At 64.9% G+C, this 17,937-nt stretch overlaps 2 protein-coding genes across 3 annotated transcripts; one reads left to right on the top strand and one right to left on the bottom strand.

Moving 5' to 3' along the window:
• Nucleotides 1-2,710: 2,710 nt before the first annotated feature.
• Nucleotides 2,711-9,503, bottom strand: CHPF (chondroitin polymerizing factor). Its single transcript, XM_030018939.1, has 4 exons — nt 9,095-9,503; nt 7,293-7,857; nt 6,914-7,096; nt 2,711-6,409 (listed from the first exon to the last, which is right to left on the bottom strand). The coding sequence occupies exons 1-4, from the start codon at nt 9,403-9,405 to the stop codon at nt 5,147-5,149; spliced, it is 2,322 nt and encodes a 773-aa protein (XP_029874799.1). The 5' UTR covers nt 9,406-9,503; the 3' UTR covers nt 2,711-5,146.
• Nucleotides 9,504-12,423: 2,920 nt separating this feature from the next.
• Nucleotides 12,424-17,935, top strand: TMEM198 (transmembrane protein 198). Of its 2 annotated transcripts, none has more exons than XM_030018679.1 (5): nt 12,424-12,470; nt 14,683-14,933; nt 15,041-15,616; nt 15,853-16,043; nt 16,516-17,935. In XM_030018679.1, exons 2-5 carry the CDS (start codon nt 14,771-14,773, stop codon nt 16,660-16,662), a joined length of 1,077 nt encoding a protein of 358 aa, XP_029874539.1. In that variant the 5' UTR covers nt 12,424-12,470; nt 14,683-14,770; the 3' UTR covers nt 16,663-17,935. The 2 variants fall into 2 exon arrangements, with proteins under 2 accessions (XP_029874539.1, XP_029874540.1); XM_030018680.1 differs by lacking the exon at nt 12,424-12,470 and adding an exon at nt 13,638-13,907.
• The last annotated feature ends 2 nt before the right edge of the window (nt 17,936-17,937 follow it).

Genomic DNA, 17,937 nt, shown 5'->3' with positions numbered 1-17,937 from the left:
TGTGCCATGCCTGATGTCCCAGTGCAGATGGTGCTGGGCTGGGGACGACCAGTGGGATGACCCAGATTTAGCACCCCAGGGCCAGACCCAAACCCCAGCGCGGTGGCCCCTGCGTGCCCCCTCCCACGCTGCATCCATCCAAGGGCCACCAGGTGTCTGCTCCTCCCCAGGGACGGGGCCACTGCCACCCAGGGCTCGCTGGGCTGAAAAGCGATGTCAGCCCAGCCCAACGCTGCTTGAATTGCCTGTAATGAGCCACATCAAATAATAGCTGGGGCATAATTAGAAGGGGATCCACTATAGTGAAGCGGACCCTTAATTTTAACGAGTGCGGCCCTCTGGACAAACGCCAGGCACCTGACTGTGGCAGGACCGGCTGTGCTGGCAATGGCTCCTGTCACCAGTGGAGTAGACAACCCCAGCAGACTCAGCTCCTGCGGGATGTGGTGCCGGAGCCAGGGAAGGGGCGCCAGGATGGAGCAGCTGGCGAAGATCCCTTCTGCCCATGGGATGGGCATCTCCTTGGGCACTTTCTGCCATGCCTCCGCTGCCACACACTGCAATTACAGCTGTTCCCAGGGAAAAGCTGCGTTTCAAAGAAAACAAACATCCAGCTTGGGAGTAGAGGGGCTGGAAGTGAGCCCCGGAGTGCAATGGGACATGTGGCCTCGCTGCTGTCACCTCCTCCCCAAGTGCCTCCTGCCCAGAGATGCTGGTGGTGACAGGCAATACCTGGAGAAAGGAGTGAACCTCAGTATCTCCTGATGACCTGAGTGTGCCAAGCTCGCTGCTTTGCTCCTGGCTGTTTCCCCATAACCTCCTTGCTGGGAAAATGGACCGGTGGTGCCCATCAGTGGGGCCAGGCAGGGGACAAACAGCCCTTGCTTTCCAGCGCTTTTCCGGCTCCTGACAGCAGGCAAGGAAGCTGGAAAAACCAACAAGGCAATTAAAATAAAAATCCAACTGAGCTGCCTGCCTCTCCCCCCAGCCCCAGAGACTGGGACTCCTGCAGTCTGCCTGTGCTGGGGCTGTGCGTCCCCGGAGGGGACGTCCCCGGGGAATAGCTGGGTGCGCTGTCACCCCAGTGCAGGGAAACCCCCGTGGGCAGGCACACACCGGCAGCAGCGCTGCCTGCACTTACAGCTACCAGCAGTTTCCCTCTTCATTGAAAGGCTCTGATTTCACCGAGCTTGGCCAGAAAAACCCCTGGCCAAAGTCCCCAGCACCCTCCAGAGGGGCTCGGCAGCGCATTGGGCTGTGACCCGGGGCATTGGGTGCAGGCAAAGCCCGGCATCTCCCTGCCTGCTCCTCCTTAAGCAGAGCAGTTTCTCCTGCCTTCGCTTGCAGCCGGGAGGAAATGTTTGCCGGGGTTGGGTCCCACCCTGCGGCTGGCAGAGCTGCTCCTGCGGGACAGGCAGCGGGGCACTGCTGGCCGCCTCCCAACGAAAGCACAGGGACAAAAGGGCACTACTGTGCTTCCCCTTGCCCTCCAGCCCTCTCCTGGCACTGCCGCGCTTCCTACATCCTCCCAAACATCAGCCATCGAGCTGATTAACGTTGCCAGGGCTGAAGTAACCGCCATGGGATTTAGCGCAGCCAGAAGTGACACAAGCAGGACTAGAGAAGCAGGTTTTGCCTTCCCTGCTCACAAGCTCACGGCTACATTTGCAGAGAGGTGCCTGCATGACTGCGCGGGGGAACAAATTTGCAGGGGGGCAGAACAGCAGAGCAGCAGCTTGGGTTTTCCCTAGTTTAAGTCCCTTTCCTTGCCATGGTGCAGGAAGGAGAGGGGAGGCAGGTGCCCACCCAGCCCCGGTGCACCCAGCCGGCCCCTCTCCTGTTTCAGAGTGCTTTGCTCTGAACTGGCCCTTCACACCCTCTTCCAAACAACTCCCCAAGAGGAACTTGCGTTATGCTTCTCGAAGGCCGTGGTGAGCCAGTAACGCTTTTAGAAAATTTTCTCGAGGGAAGCATAAGTCTATGGGCAGCAGTCACGTGTTTTCTCATGCCCCATTGGGAAAATTGCCCTTTCACTGCTCTGCCTCTGCAATTGCATCTGTGCAAAAATCCACACATTGTATGGAAGTACCAGTCAAATCTGAACAGGGACTGCAGAAAAGTCCCTGTCTGCTCAGCCGCCCACTTCAGTACCCAGGCTGCTCCTCCCTGCCTCTTTCAAGAGTGTCACCGTCCCAGTCCAGTGCCCTGCCTGCACCTGCCAGCCCTGCGTGGGCAGGAGGGGGGCAGAGCGCGGTTACACCCATGTCCCCATCGTCACACAGGTCTTTGCCATTGCCCAGCGAGCCCATTTACTTCACCCAGGCACAGGAAGGTTGTTCCGGGCCACGGCGAAGCAGGCTAGCCTGCTCCTGGCACCAAACCCCTTCCCGAAGCTTTGCGCATCCCTCCCCAGGGTTTCAGCATGCTTTGACGCTGCAAATAACCTGGCAAACACCAAAGCGGCTTCAAACCCTGACAGCTCCTTTTAAAAGGGAGCAATAACTGTGCTGGGAGAGCCATGAGCACTGTCATTTGCTTGTACGTACGTCGGAGCAGGGGGGGCTTCACCGGTGTTGATAGTGCGGAGCAGTAAGTATGCAAATAGCTCTAACTCAGTCTGGGCAAACAGCAATGAGGAGGCAAGAGCGACTCTATCTAGACCATCTTGCGACAATTAAATGACAATTCTGGGTTTCTTTTCACAGCCAACTTGATTTGAAGCCGGTTTGCTTTATTACCATTTGGATACTCATTTAACACCTAATCACAACCAACTCCTAGGTCTGCATTTCAGAGGAGAAATGTATCTGTAATGGACCTGCATCCACCTCACTCCCTGTCCCAGATTCACATTTAAAGGGAATTAAGGATGTGCTGAGAGAAGATCAAAAACAGAAATACTCAGAGCAAGCTAACAGTTATCATCTGTAATATAATAAAACTATATTTAAACAGATACACTCCTACGCCGTGGATATGAAGACTGGAGCAGGAATATATGAATGAGGTATCTTTGGGGAAGGCATGCCACAGCCCAGGGGCTTTCCACGAGTTTCGCTGAGCACTAACAGCCTTGATAACTACAGCAAGTAGGTTCAGCTAATTTTCTTGGGGATGTCTCTTTGATACATGTGTTTCGTGAACAAGTAAAACGTGATGACCAAAGGGCTAGTGGGAAGAGCATGCAGAGCCATGAAAATCATGCCTGGAGCAGACAGCACAGGCAGGGGACACAGTCCCTGCTATCTCATACTGCAAATAGGAGCTGTAGGTGGTGAAACAGTCCGGGGCGGGAGTATGCTGCTCCGCCTGACCCAGAACTGGAAACCACAAGATGCTGAGAAGCCCTGAGATGCAAAACAGCCCCCAAAAGGGTGAAACCAATGCAGAGAGGGCAGGTTCAGCCCTAATGATTCAACACAGTGCTCAGATATGGTTTCTGGTCCCGGAGTTTCCTTCAGAGCTGATCCCAGATGCTGGAAGGCAGAGCTCACCCCACTTGGGCACCCAACCTCTGCTCTGACATGGGCCAGGAGTTCCCCATTACCCACGTACGGCCCATGAAGGCTGTTATAGGGACAGCACATGTGGACATGGCTGCACCAGCTGCTCACTGCACTGCTTTTCCACCTGCAGCCAGGCCTGAGGAGGGCTGGAAACCTTGTCAGTGGGAGCATGAATTTATGGCACCAGGAAAGACAGGGCATTGCCCAGAGCTCAGCACACTGCACACGAGCACCTGGGGCTTCCCATGGCAAGAGGCTCAGCATCCTGCTGCACTACCAGTGACTGGTAACAGGTAGTGACAGCAGGATGGCCCCAGGGACAGCAGGCATCAGAGGAGGTCCAGGACTCCTGCTGCAAGCCCCCAGGGGTTCAAGCTGGTATTTCCAAGCGTCTGCTTGGCCTAGCGCCTGCCAGCCTGTCCATAAGCCGATAGGCTCCCCCAGGCCTCACTAAGGAGAGGCAGTCGTCTCCCAGCTCAGGTAGAGGATGCTGCAGCATCTCTGCGAGAAAGCAGTCCAGCCAGCTGCAGCCAGATTTTGTACAAGCAGCCAGCAGCTACCACCACAGAGACCCCCAGCGGGATACCCAGAGGTGCCCCAGGGAAGAACTAGCTAGACCCACTGGTTCATCTCTCTGTTTTATTAGTGTAAATGCACCCCCACCCCCCCCACTATTAAATACAAACCAGGAGCAGAGAGCGGCTCCTCAGTCGCTTTCTCCTTAGGAGATGCGCAGCCAAACCCTTTGCTGTGCCCACCAGCGCTGGGCACCGTGTCCCCCAACCCCGAGGGTGGCCCCGTGGTGGGGAGGGCTCTCACCTCTGTCTGGAGGCTCTCGTCTGAGGGCTGCGACCTCCGACGTCCTATCGATACTGCGAAGGCCAAAGCGGCCTGGGTCACGGTTCCCATGGGGAGCAGCTCATGGTATGTGAATACAGCAGGATCCCCTCCGGCACCCCCTGCGCCCACTGGCCCTGGGGGCCAAGTCCCCCCCACCCCGACCATCTGGGAGCACTCCGGCTCGCTGCCAAGTGGCAAAACCCTGAAACCAACCTCCTTATTGCTCTTTTGGGGTGGGACGTGCCCCATCCCGCTGTCCAAGCCTGTGGCAGGCACAGGGACATGGCCCTCCCTGCATGGCCGGGCTGATGCTCCAAAGGAGTGAGGGGCACAGCCCTGTCCCAGGGTACTGGGGGAACCATGAGGGATCACCCTCAGACCCATGGCAGTCACAGCCCTGCAGCAGGGGTGGGCTGGGTCTCTGTGTGCCCCCGGTCAAGGGGGGACAGCAAGGGACAGGGCAGGCCATCGCCTCCCCACTAGGCAGCGAGGCCAGGACAGAGGGATGGGGCCAGTGGCCAGCAGCTCTGGGGTGAGGAGCTGGGCATTCCATCTCACAGCTCGGTGACTCCAACCCCACCTTGCCCCGGGGTCTGCACAGCTGCAGCTGCTCCAGAAGGACCCGGGCACCCCAGGCTGGCAGACCCCGGCCCAGGCAGCCCCAGGGGGCCAAGTCACAAGCTCAGGCACCGGCGATCCCTGCGGCCACTGGGAGGAGGAAGACTGATTTGGGCAGCAGAAGAGGTGGGGTGGGCAGGCAGGCACGGCAGGGCAGGGCCAGCCCCTCCGTGCTCTGGGATTCAGGTACTGTTCCCCTGCTCCTGCTCGAAAAGCACCATGGCCAGCTGGGAGCGAGAGCCTACGCCCTCCAGGCTGCTCTGCACGCAGCGGTGGTAGATCTCCTCGCTGAGCCGGGGGTTGCAGGCCTGGTGTCGGTAGCGCTGCAGCAGGGCAGGCTCCACAGCCCGGAAGACGTGGAGGTTGGAGTACTTGATGAACATGTCGTAGATGTCCAGGGTCTCCAGGATGTCCTCATTCTCCTGCACATCACCCGCCATGCGGGTGCGTGCTGCCATGTAGTCAGCGTTGTAGAAGCAGGCTTCGTGGAAGACGTCACGGTCGAAGCGCCCCGCATCCCGCAGCAGGTCCAGCGTGGCAGGCGGCACCTGGTTGTGGTAAGCAATGGCGGGGTTGTAGCCCTGGAAGTGGATGGGGAAGAAGACCTGCCAGTTGTTGATGGTGTTCATTCGGCACCGATTCAAGAAGTCGACGGTGACCTCTGTCCCCACGCCGGCCACAAAGAAAAGCGTGTCCACAGGATGCTTCTTGGAGATGATGTCCATGACCTTGATTTGGGAGGGTGCGTCTGTCTTAACACTGATCCACGGGATCTTCACCTCTGCATACTTGCGCTCATACTCGGTGATCTGGGCCTTCACAGGGGCAAAGATGTCATTCTGGGTGACCTGCTGAGCCTCGAAAGGGTCATAGATGAAGAGGAAGGTGAGCACCGCGTTCTCGCTGCTCTCAAAGGCAGCCGCCGCATAAGCCTCCAAAAAGCGGGCAGCGTGATCCCGGTCGTGGGCCGTCAGCGGCAGTATGACATTGATGCGGCTGGCCTCCGTCACATAGGGCATGGGGATGATCTCCACCTCGCTGAGGGGCCGCACCAGGTGCACGCGCTTGGTGACAGAGCGGCTGTGCCCCTTCTGGGTGACCACCTCCACCTGGAGGTCCAGCGTGTACTCCATGCCACGCGTGGGGTCGAAGCGCCGGTACCCGTTCACCAGCTGCTGCTTGCGGACATGGAGCACCGGCTGGTACTTGCGGTTCAGCTCCTCCATGGCCATGGCCACCACGTCGGCCACGTCCGCCAGATCCACGCCACGCAGCTCGCACTTGGGGGAGCCATCCACACAGGCGTAGACCTGCTCCTCCGTGAAGTAGTCCCAACGCAGCACCTCGAAGCGGGTTTTGGGCTGGAAGGGGGGCGGGATGCCAACAGGCCACGTGGCACCGTGGTCCCCATCAGCAGACAGGCTGCTGGCGTTCTGGATCTCCAGCTGCAAGAGGAGAGATGGAGGAGTGAGAGCCAAGGCGAGCGAAAGTAGGTCTTCCAGCTCTGGCTGCAGGCAAGCTGACTCCTGATACTCAGAGATCAGCCACTCCTGGCCCAAAGAGCAGTGCCAGAACAACTCTGCCTTCAGCCTGACTCCTGTCCAGCACCTCAGGTTTTCTAAAAACAGCACCCCGAATGTGGCACACCACCTCCATCAGCAGGACCCGCGTCCTCTCCCACCCTGCCTGGCCTTTGCTGGCGGACCTCAGCACCCTGCTGGCTCCATCACCTTGAACCACCACAGCAGCTGCAGGACCTGTCCAGGTCCAAAGCTGCTCTCCAGCCAACACTGCTGCCCCTGCAGCCACACGGGCTCAGCTAATCCCATCCCCACAGCAGGTTCAGGTAAGAAACCCTCATACTAAGGTGGAGAGGTGACACAGAGCAACCAGAAAGCCCACAGGGAGGCCAGAGTAGCCCAGACCCTCCCCGCCAAGCCAGATCTCACCTGGAGCTGCTGGATCTCCTGGTAGGTCCTCTCGAGCTCCACCTGTGCGAAGTACTTGTGCAGCCGGTACATCTGGAGGGGATCCAGCACGGGGTGGACAGTAAAGGCGCTCTGGAAACGGAGGTCGGTCTCCCGCTCGGGGTCCGCATTCTTCCCCAGCTCAAAATAGTGGTAACGCAAGCCCTGCGCCAGGCAGGAGAGATGGGTCACGGCCAGCCCCGACCCGTGCTCCCACCCCAGCAGCTGCCAGCACAGCAAGCTCAAAGGACGACAGGGCGCAAGGGCTGGTCCCCCCAGGACCTGGGAGCCCACAGGGAGGCGGGCAAACACACCAGGCCAGGATCAGGCTCTCGGAGGCCATTTCCGCTGCAGAACCTACCTCGTGCTCCTCGGCACAGTTGACAGCTGTGTAGTCGATGATGCAGCGGCCCAGCCACTCGTCAGGCCGGGCGCTGAGGATGTCATTGCGGCAGCTCTCCAGGTGCTGCTGCAGGAGCAGGAGGAGGCTGCGGGACAGCAGGTAGCCAAACCCCCCGTAGCAGTAGCGTCCCTCAGTGTCCCCGCCAATGAACTCCTCGGGACGGCCCAGGTAGAGGTGGGTGTCGATGCTCAGGTGGGCGACCAGGCGGTTGATGCGGTGCGCCTCCGTGTAGGTATCATCCTGCACCAGGAAGAACCAGTCGAAGTCGTTCACATAGTGGTCCAGAAGGTACCTGATGGTCTGGTACATGTTCCAGATGGGCCGCTCATCACTGTGCGTCACCACCGTCATGCCGTGGGGCACCTTGCGGCCCCGCGTGCCTGTGAAGTACACCAGGCGCTCCAGGCGGTGGGCCAGCGTGCGGTTGACAGCCACCCCCAGCGTGTTCAGCGTGCTCTTGGAGGTCAGCACACCCACGAAGAGCCGCTGCCGCATCCCCAGTTCTGTGCTGATGTACCGGGTCCTGCAGGAGGAAGAGAACATCTGGCCCCAGGGCACTGCACCCCACCCGCACCCTCCCTGTCCTCCCCAACAGTGCCGACTTCGGTTCCTCTGCAGGAACTGCTCCCAGGCTTCAACCACACATGCAAGACACCCCGGCGGCACTGGCTGCTGCTATGCTTGGGCCAGAGGCACAGCAGAGCGCTCTGCTGAGGTCCCCCCCAACCTGAGACCCTCCGCTCCCATGAGCCAGCCAGCCTGGCTCAAACCAGAGGCTCGCAAAAGGCTGAGCACAGCTAAAAGAGGGAAACAGGGCTGCACACCCAGCTCTAGTGGGGACACGACCCACCAGGCACCCCACCACGCTGCCAGCCCCAGCCAGGACAGCCGAGCTGGGAAGCACCTTCCCGCCGCCCCTGCCAGACGCGCCGCTCTCAAGCAGGCAGGCAGGCAGGCAGGCGAGCTCACGCTGCCCTCCCCGGGGAAGCCAGGCCCCGCTGGGCTGGCTGCGTCCCCCTCCCCACCATGGCCCCCAGCTGCCCCACTCACAAAGACTTTCAGGTTTCATTCTCCCAGCCCGGCGCAGCGGCAGGAAGCGACAACCCCCCCCCCCAACCCCCCGGCCCCCAGCCGCCTCCTGGCGCACACTGGCCCCATTCAGCCCCCTCCATCCGCCCACCGCCTCGCCGGGACAAGGAGGCCCTTTCACTGCCTGCTCCCCGTCATCCCGGGGACGCCAGGACAGGCCGCAGCCAGCCCCGGAGCAGGCTGGAGTTTGCGGCGCTGGGTGGGGACGGGCCACCGCGGGAGGGGTCCCTGCTAGGGCAGGGCAGGGAGCCTGGCAGCACCTGCTGCAACAGGCGACCTCTGCACAGCGGGCAGCAGGGCGGGCAGGAGGCTCTTCGGGCGCTCCTGCGGCGGGCAGGGGGGTAAGAAGAAGCGGGGGGGGGGGCAGAGGCAAGGAAGGGAAGCAGCAGGGAAAGGCACCTGCAGTGAGAAAGGTCCGGCTGCGGCCCCGGGTGGCTGCAGGGAGCGGGGGGAAGCACAGCGCCGGGTCACCTGTAAAGCCCCCCCCGGCACCGGCCCGGCAGGCAGGGGCGGGCAGGCAGCCCCCCAGCACCGGGCCGGCAGACACACGCCCACACCCGGGCACCCCGGGCTCGGCCGCAGCTACTCCCCTCTAAAGCCCGGTTAGCGCCGGCCGGCCGGCCGCCCTCCGCCGGGGCCCCGCTCCCCCAGCCCGCCCCGGCCCCCCGCACCTGACGGCCTTCTTGGCGGCCCTGCCGGGGCTGGGCGGGCGGTAGGGCACGACGCGGGGCTCCCAGCTGTCGGCGCCCAGCCCGGCGGGCACGGCGTTGGGCCTGCGCGCCGCGTTGCCGTTGGTGTTGCCGGGGCCGGGGGGCGGCGCGGGGCCGCCGTCGGGGCGCGGGCGGGCGGCGGGGCGCGGCGGCGGCCCGCAGGGCTCCTCCACCCAGGTGACGCTGAGCAGGCTGAGGGTGAAGCCCAGCGAGACGCCGATGGCCACCGGCCCGGCGGGCCGCAGCACCGACAGCACCAGCGACAGCCGCATGGCCGGGACGGGACCGGGGGCGGGGGCGGCTCCGGCTGCCGCTGCCGCTGCCGCTCCCGCTGGCGGCGCCGCCGTCCGACGTGTCACCCCCTGGCCCCGCCCCGCCGCACGTCACCGCGGGCGGCCCGCCCCGGCCAATGGGCCGCGCTCCCACCGCCGCGTCACGGGGCGGGGCGGGGAGAAGCGGAGGGGGAGCAGGGGGCGGCTTGGGGGCGGGGCGAGGTTGCTAGGAGACCGGCCCCCCCCCCCCCCGCCGCCGCCGCCGCCGCCCCTTCCCCGTGGGGCCGGGCCGTGGGGCCGGGCAGGGGCAGGCGTCGCAGCGGGGCTGCCCGGTGGTTCCCCGGGCCACGGGGTTCGCCCCCGGCGCTGTGGGGCGGCGGGGCAGCGCCCCCGGCCCTGGCCGCCCGCTCTGAAAGCGCCCTCCGGCTCAGAAAGCACATTTGCCCGGGCCGCGGCGTGGCGGGGGCCGGGACACGGCGCCTGAGCCGGCTTAAGGGGCGGATTTCCCCGGGCGGGTGCCGCGGGGCTGGGGCACAGCCGGCCCTTTGTTCCCGGGGCTGGGAGCGCGGAGGGGCCCGGCCGGGCACAGCCGCTGCGTCCCTGTCCCTGTCCCCGTCCCCCACCCGGGACAGCCCAACCCACGCTACTGGCGAATTCGTGCTGGTCTTGAAGCACGATGTTCGCCTTCTCAGATCGCTGCCTGGGGGTCTTCCAGAAAGCGTGGGCAGCGGCCGCTGGAGTCTTCCTGGGTGTCCCCAGGAGGTGACCGGTGGTCGTGGGTGGGTAGGTGGGTGGGTGGGGGTGGATGGGTCTGAGGCCAGGAGCAGCAAAGCACGGCCCAAGGGCTGCAGAAGACAGCTGGGCATGGTGGGTGCCCGGGGAGCAGGCGTGCAGGAGGACAAGCGGCAGCTGGAAGACCTTTGGATGCAGAGCAGCAAACCGTCCTGGGGCAGAAGGAGGGCGGGCAGAGCAGCAGGAGATCCCAGCGAGTCAAAACGGGACCAAAGGAGGTGGGATCCGCCAGCCGGGGCCAGGTCACGGTCCCACTACGAGCTGTCTGTGGCACACAGCCATCGTCCCGCCGGCCGCCGGAGAGAGCCGCCGGGCGGACAGAGCTGGAGGAACAGGCTCAGGGCAGAGTTTGCCGCACATGCGGAGCCTCCGGCACGGGAATGATCCAAACCAGAAGCTGCAAGGCCAGCAGCCCTACACGGCCGCTCAGCGCCAGGCATTGCTGAATAAGGACAAGGAGGAAGACGCGGCCTTTCCGCCCATTCCCAGCCCGTGGCTCTGCTTCCAGCAGCCTCGCAGACGTCGGGGCTCTCAAGTGCCTCTGGATTTACCCTGGCTGGTGGGGAGCCCATCCCACCCTCCCCATGAAACACAGCCCGCCTGCCCCGGGGAGCGCCGGCAGCCGCAGAGCATGGCAGGCCACTGAGGGCAGGCGGGAGCCCGCTCAGCTCCAGGGTCTCTTTCATTTTCTGGAACAAAGCAGCCTGTTTTCATCAGGAAGCGGTTGGCAGCATCCCACCCCCCAGAGATACGGGACCATCATCCAAGCTTGGCTCATTTTCATAGGCCTTTTTCTCCTGAATAGGCCAAGACAAGCAATAGGCAAAGGCGGTCACGTGGACGGCAGTTTAATGAAGAACATATAAAAACTAGAAACCAAGGGAATGCGATGGGACGAGGAGATGCCAGAAGGGAAAAGATGCAGAAGTAAGAAATGAGCAGAGATTTTCCATGGACGAAGGCCAAAAAGCAGGCATGATCATAAACAACCGAAGTCGCCTGTTTTCTGTACACAGAGAAACATGTTAGAAATAGGTATATTTGATTTCCTTTACAGGTTGGAATATTTAATATTGGTCACCTTATACAAACCCAGATAAATTTACATGAGTGGTAAGAGAGGTTTCATTCTGAAACGGCCCTGTTGATCTGAGCTTGTGTTTAGATACAGGTGCAGATCGGAGAAAGCACTGAAGTTTTCAGAAGTGAGCCCCCCGAGCTCAGGAAAACTGCATGGAGACGAAGCTGCGGGCAGAGCAAACACCTCCCCAGGGCTCGCCTGGGCAGTGGCTGAGCCCAGGGCCCCCGTGCCCGGCCCCAGATCCCGCGGGGGAAGCAGCCGGCGGGCAGCGGCGCCGTGCCTCCGGCAGCCCCTTCGCAGCCCCCCGCCAGCTGCAGCTCCTGCCTTTGTCTCCCCCGGCGTTGGCGTGGGGCTGGGAAGGGGCTGCCAGGGGAACGGCCGCTGCTGCCAAGAGACTTCTCCCTGCCAGCATTTCCCGGGGGTCTCTGGGCGCCGCGGCCGGGAGGTGCCAGCTCCAGGGAGCTCTGCTGCTGCAGAGCTCCCATGTCCTCACACCTCCCCGCCGCGCCTGCGCCTCCCGGCCGCTCGCAGGGGCACGGGCGGGCAGCCTCTATCGGTGCCCCCCTACGTGCGTGTTTTGCCCCCTCCGAACTCGGGCGCCGCAGTCTCAGTGGCCCTGGCGCAGACCCCTCGCAGGCTGCACGGCCCTCTGCGCGCTCCGCCGCCCGCAGCGGCGGCGGGTCCCGCCCGGCACGGCCCTGCCCGCGCCTGACACGAGGCTCTCCCGCGGTCCTCACACCCACGCCCGTCCCGCACGCCCGTCCCGCCCCGGCACCCCTACCCGTCTCCTCCCCTTCCGCCTCTCCCAGTTCCCCCTCCTCCTCTCTTCGCTGCTCTCCACGCTGGCCCCATTCGGCCAGCTCCTCTCCCCCCACCCCTTCTCGCTCCCCATGCTCCTCACCATCCCTCGTCCCTGCTCTCTCTCCCCCTCCCTCGCCGCCCCCCCTCTCTCTTCTCCCGCCCGCCCTTCGCCCTTCCCTCCCCCTCCCCCCCCGCCCCCCCCGCCCCCGCCTCCCGGAGAGGCCCCGCCCCCTCCCGGGCCGGCGCCGTGACGCGGCGCGGTGACGTCAGGCGGAGCTGTCCGCTCAGCACCGCGCGGCGGGCCGCGCCGCCAGCATGCGCGGGGCCGGGGCCGGGCCGGAGCGCCGGGCGCCGCGGGGCCGCCGCCGCCGCTGCGGGGCCGGGAGCGCAGGTGGGAGCGGGCGGGGCGGGGCGGGGCCGCAGGGGGTGGGGGGCAGCACGTGGGGGTCCGGCGGGCGGGGGGGGGGGCGCGCCGGGCCCCTCGGGGGAAGGGCTCGGGCACCGGGGCTCCCGGCCCCCCCCGTCCCGGGGAGAGAGCGCGGGGCCCGGGATGGGCGCGCGCGGGGCCCGGCGGAGCGCCCCCGGGACCCCCGCCCCGAACAAAGAGAGGGGCGGAGCGGCCCCGCGCCCCGGCGGCCCTTGCGGCCGTCGCTTAGCAACGCCGCGCCCGCCCCGCCGGCCCGGGGCCCGGCAGCCCGGCGGGGGGCAGCGGGGCCGGCCGGGGGGCGGCGGGAGCGGGGGGGGGGGGCGGGAAGCACCGCGGCGGGGCCGTGCACCCCCCCCGCTCCCCCCCCCCCCCCGAGCGCTGCTCCGGGGCCCCCGCCACGCCGTGCCCTCCGGGACAGGGAGGGGAGGGCGGGGGGCCCGGGGCAGGCCGCGGCGGGGAGCCCGGGGCTGCGGGGAGGGCGGCAGCAGGTGGGTGAGTCCCGGCGCCAATGAGCAGGCGCTGGGCTCCCCTAGCAACAGTGCCCGCGCCAATGGGCGCCGGGAGCTGCCTGCAAGGCTGCCCGCAACCCTGCCGGAGACGGGTTTTCCCAGGCGACCCTTCCCCGCTGTCCTGGCCCCGGCCTGGCGTGGGCTGCGGGGCAGAGAGCAGCACCTCGCTGCCCTCCCTCTGCTTTGCCGGCCGGGCCGAGCCGTGCCACGCCGTGCCGAGCCATGCCACGCTGTGCCTTACCGTACCACACCATGCGTTGCCGTACCACGCCATGCCATGCCATGCCATGCCATGCCCGCGCCGGCCGGCCGTGCCGTGCCCCATCCCCAGCCCCCCGGGCACCGCCGGCCAGCAGAGCCCTGCTTTCACACCCCACGCGGCATCGCCCGTCCCCGCCGGGGCAGCCAGGGCCGGCGCGTCGCTCCTGTGCTCTGCGGTTAAAGTCCAATCCTGCTTAGCATCCCTCCCGGGGGCTCAGGCAGGGTGGGCAGGGGCCCAGTGCTGGGCTGCCCGCTCCCTGCCCGTCTGCTTCCCCAGGATTAGGCACCCTGCTCGGCTTCCCCAGGGGGATTTGCCCTGGCTGGTGTTTCCTTCCCCAGCCGGAGGGAGGGAGGAGGCCGCTGGCATGGCGGGGGAAGAGATGCCTGTGGAGCCCGGCCTGGGCAGCGGCGAGGTGCCGAGCAATGGGGAGCCATGACTGCAGCCTCTGCCCCCTTCCCTGCCCCTTCTCGGTGCGCTGGTTTTGTGAGCCGCCCTGAGCCAGCTGCTTTAACGTGGCACTTGGAAGGACTGGCGCTGGCCCGGGGACAACTGGTGACAATAAACCCATCCTAAACCAACCGAGCCTGGAAGGGGACCAGGGGAGCACAGGGATGCTGGAACTGGCTCCAGGTGGGAGCAGGCAGACGGCCACTCTAATTAGGTTTAAGCTGGAGCTGGATCAGTCTTTGCAGGGGATTATGACCCCTCCGTCTGCGTAGGCGCTGCGGGGGACCCGGCGACCGCCTGCTCGGTGTCCGGGCATGGCCACGGCATTATGGGTGAGCCCTCGGGTAAGGGGCAGCACCAGCCAGGGCCAGTCCCCCTCTGGCCCCGTGGGTCAGCGTGGGAAGGCTGGATCCAGTGTGGGGGCCCGCTTTGTTTTTACAAGGACACTAGGAGCTGGAGCAGGGATGAAAAATAGCCAGAAATATGATTAGAGGATTGGAGAAAATGCCTTGGAGTACAAGCTTTAAGAGCTCAATCTGTTTAGCCTATAAAAATAGAAGACTGAGGGGTGACTTAATTACCGAGCATAATTACTTCACAGGCAGAAAATACCAGGTAGTGGAAGTCTCCCTTTAATCGAGCAGGAAAAGGGTGCCAGAGAGCCAGGGGCAGGAAATTGAAGCCACAGACAAATTATAAAGCACCGCGTCCCGGCAGTGAAGCTCCCCGGGGGTGCGGGCAGCCTCCCTGGGGATGGCACATCCTTGCAGTCACCCGTTGGGTGATGGTCTGCGCCCCCGCAGCCCCCGCAGATGAAGCTGTTCCCTCGTTCCCTTCCTTCCCACCCAGACAGAGAGGGGCTGGAGCAGGTTTTCTGGCGGCTGGGTGCCGAGTGGTGGGCATCGCCGTCGGACACGTGCTGGCGGTGCCTCCATCTCCCTTCTCTTTCTCTCACCAGCTGGGGCGGGTGCCAGGGCGCAGTTTTGCCGGCAAGCCATGGGGCAGGAGCGGAGATTTTGAGGCCTCTCCCGGGAGTCCCCAGAGCCATGACTGCAACTGTGCAGACGCTGCGGTTCAAGCTGCTGCCGCACGAGCCGGGCCAGGAGTGGGGGCACAGCTGCCAGCAGGAAATCGAGCGTCGCTACCAGGTGGTGCCCTCGGTGGTGTGTGCCATGTGCTGCCTCTTCGGCATCATCTACTGCTTCTTCGGTGAGCCAGGCCAGCCCGGCGGCTGGCGGGGCAAGTGGGGAGAAGGGCAGGGGGGAGCTGGGGGGATGCTGGCCATCCACCCCCTGACTGCAGTGGTCTCTCCACAGGCTACCGCTGCTTCAAGGCCGTCATGTTCCTGACGGGGCTGATGTTCGGCTCCATCATCATTTTCATGCTGTGCTACAAGGAGCGGGTGCTGGACACGCAGCTGAGCGTGGAGGCCTCGGTGGGCATCGGGCTGGGCATCGGGGTCCTGTGCGGCCTGGTCACCATGCTGGTGCGCAGCGTCGGCCTCTTCATGGTGGGGCTGCTCCTGGGGCTGCTGCTGGCGGTGGCCACGCTGGTGGTGATGGAGCAGTTCTACCACCCACCAACGGTGTGGATCCCCATTGCACTCCTCCTGGGTGTGGGGATGCTCTTCGCCGTCCTCACGCTGCAGTGGCAGCGCTTCTTCACCACCCTCTCCACCGCCGTCTTCGGCAGCGCCATCATGACCGTCACCGTCGACTACTTCATCGAGCTCTTCCTCCTGGTGCAGTACATCTACGAGCGCATCAAGGTGGCCCCTGCTCGCCCCGTGTGCTGGTACAGCTGGGTCATCCTGGGCGTCTGGCCACTCCTCACCGTGCTGGGCGTCCTGGTCCAGTGGAAGGTCACGGCCGAGGGCTACTCCCACACAGAAGGTGTGTGGGGGCTGGGGGAGATGGACGTGGCCCAGGGTGGGTGCAGGAGCTTGGGGGGCCCGGGGACCGGGGTGGAGGTTCCCGGCACCTGGTTTGCATGCACAAATAAGGGGTTTGGGACTCTACGGGGGCACAGCACTCAAGGGGAGGCCTGGGTGCACAAAGCTGGGGCTGGTTTGTGTCCGGGGCTGGTTTGGGTGTGCTCCCCAGCGCTCACAGGCCCATCTGCCCCGCAGTGATCATCAGCCGGCAGCAGCGCCGCGTGCAGCTGATGCGCATCAAGCAGCGGGAGGACCGAAAGGAGAAGAAGAAGAAGCGGAGACCCCACCACCCGCCGCCCCACCAGCACAAAGCCCACCCGCCCGAGCCCGCCTACCGCCGCAAGCCCAACCCTGTGCGCCGCTTCGATGGGGACGTGCTCTCCCCCGTGAGTCCCGCACCCAGGGTAGAGATCTCCCCCGGCCTCCGCGGCCCTTCCTTCTCCATGTAGGTGGGCTTGGGGCAGAGAGGGGAGAGGTGCCCGGGGGCCAGCCAGCATCCGAGCTCCTCGACGGACGAGGCCGGGGCATCCCGGGGATGGGGCAGCTCAGGAGGGGCTGGGATGTGCCCACCACGGAGCACGTCGGCCTTTGCAAGCAAATGTAAACTGGTGGCCAAAAGCGCTGCGGCCGCAGTAGAAACAGGTGTCGGGCAAGGTGTGAAGCGTGTGCCCAGGGAAGGGACGGGGCTGTGCACCCTGCTGCGGCCAGCCCCTGGAGGGCCCAATTGCTGGGGTGGGTGGGATTGCACAGGCCTGGGTCTGGGGGGCTGCTGCAGAGCTTAGGGTGGGGTGGGGTGGGATGGAGTGGGCCAGGATCAGAGCCCCCCTCACTTTCCGTCCGCCCCCCTCTCTCGAGCAGAGCTACATCCAGAGTTTCCGAGAGCGGCAGACGGGGCCGTCCCTGAACAGCCTCATCACCAGCTCCCACGCCGTGGTGGACCTGGACTATGACTGCAGCTCCACCGTGCCCCTCACCACGGGCTCTGGCCCCGCCGTGAGGGTATAAGCCAACCCAGTGACCTCGAGCGACACCAGCACCCCAGCCTGCTCCGACAGACCCCCTGGGACAGGTGGGGCTGTGCCCTCGGCCCCGGGTGGCCACGTGCAGCTTGGGGCTGCAGATGGAGACCCTTCCTGGGGACGCATGGGACTTGGCTGGGCAAGCCCTGGCTGCCCGCGGGGCCTGGAGGTGCTGGGGGAGCCCTCCGGCAGGGACTCAGCCCAAGGACCGGTGACACCAGCACCCGTGGATGTGCGGTGCGAGCGGCTCTGCTGGGGCGAGGGTTCCCTGAGCCCCCGCTGCTGCGTGTTTCCCCACGGCCCGGGCATGCTCATCCTGCATCCCAACATTGCCCTCCCCATATTTGAGCCCCCCTTCCCCGAGAGCAGCTCCCCATGCCTGCCCCCACCCCGTTGCGCCCCCCAGCAACTCCCCAAGTGCCTGTGCCCTACGTCCCTTCCTCAAAGAGCAGGTCCCACAACCCTTGCCCCCCAGGGACTCCCCCGAGCATGTGCGCCCCATCCCACCCTGGCCCCAAGAGCAGCTCCCAGGCAGCGCTTCCCAAAACCTGCCTCCTCAGAAGGTCCCCCTGCCCTAGCCACCCTCCCTGCCCCCCAGAGCAGCTCGCCTCCCCCCCTTTTCCCGAGCTGGACCGGGATGGTCCTGGGGCAGAGGTTGCCAGGGCCACGTGGTCCCCGGGGTGATGCTGGCAAGTGGTGCCTGTCCAGCAGGAGCTGCGCTGGTGGGATGCACCGCGTGCATCCCCCTCCAAAATGTTTTGATGGGAGACAGGACACTGGATCCAGCCTTTGGGCAGAGGCTGGGCTGCCTCAGGGACGCGGGGACCCCTGCAGAGGCCGTCGCTGTTTTGCTGGCGACTGGATTTTATAGTGGCCGGGGGGTGGCCCTGGGGTCGGGCTGAGCCTCCGGCTGGGGCATGGCAGGGCGGGAGCCCCTGCCCAGAGCGCCGCTGCGGGCAGAGGCTCCCGCCTTGTATATATTTCTCTTGCTGTGATTTGTATTAATTTATTACGGAGTGAGCCAGGACTTCCCCACGGCCAGGCAGGCAAGGTGGTGGCGAGACTGGACCGGGGTGCCCCCCCTGCTTTGGGAGCCCCCTCCAGCCCGGACCGGCTGGCCCCGCTGCCCCAGGAACTGCATGTTTCTGCCAGGCACCCCCGTCCCCGCAGCGCCACGCCGCCGTCCCCCTTTTCAGTCTCTTTTGTAAATGTGCCAAATGCTGCTGAGGCCACGGCCGCACAGTAAAGAGCCTTTCGGAGC

Source organism: Aquila chrysaetos, chromosome 6 (genome assembly GCF_900496995.4).
Source record: "Aquila chrysaetos chrysaetos chromosome 6, bAquChr1.4, whole genome shotgun sequence".
NCBI lineage: Eukaryota > Metazoa > Chordata > Aves > Accipitriformes > Accipitridae > Aquila > Aquila chrysaetos.
This window is presented reverse-complemented; position numbering and strand designations above follow the sequence as displayed.

Excerpts from the sequence above, each read along its gene's own strand:
- CHPF (XM_030018939.1), bottom strand. The coding sequence starts at position 9,405 with ATGCGGCTGTCGCTGGTGCTGTCGGTGCTGCGGCCCGCCGGGCCGGTG. Across the intron at positions 7,097-7,292 it reads ACTGTGCCGAGGAGCACGAG|GGCTTGCGTTACCACTATTT; the intron begins GTAGGTTCTGCA and ends TGCCTGGCGCAG. Across the intron at positions 6,410-6,913 it reads AGGAGATCCAGCAGCTCCAG|CTGGAGATCCAGAACGCCAG; the intron begins GTGAGATCTGGC and ends CTCCTCTTGCAG.
- TMEM198 (XM_030018679.1), top strand. The coding sequence starts at position 14,771 with ATGACTGCAACTGTGCAGACGCTGCGGTTCAAGCTGCTGCCGCACGAG. Across the intron at positions 15,617-15,852 it reads GGGCTACTCCCACACAGAAG|TGATCATCAGCCGGCAGCAG; the intron begins GTGTGTGGGGGC and ends TCTGCCCCGCAG. Across the intron at positions 16,044-16,515 it reads ATGGGGACGTGCTCTCCCCC|AGCTACATCCAGAGTTTCCG; the intron begins GTGAGTCCCGCA and ends TCTCTCGAGCAG.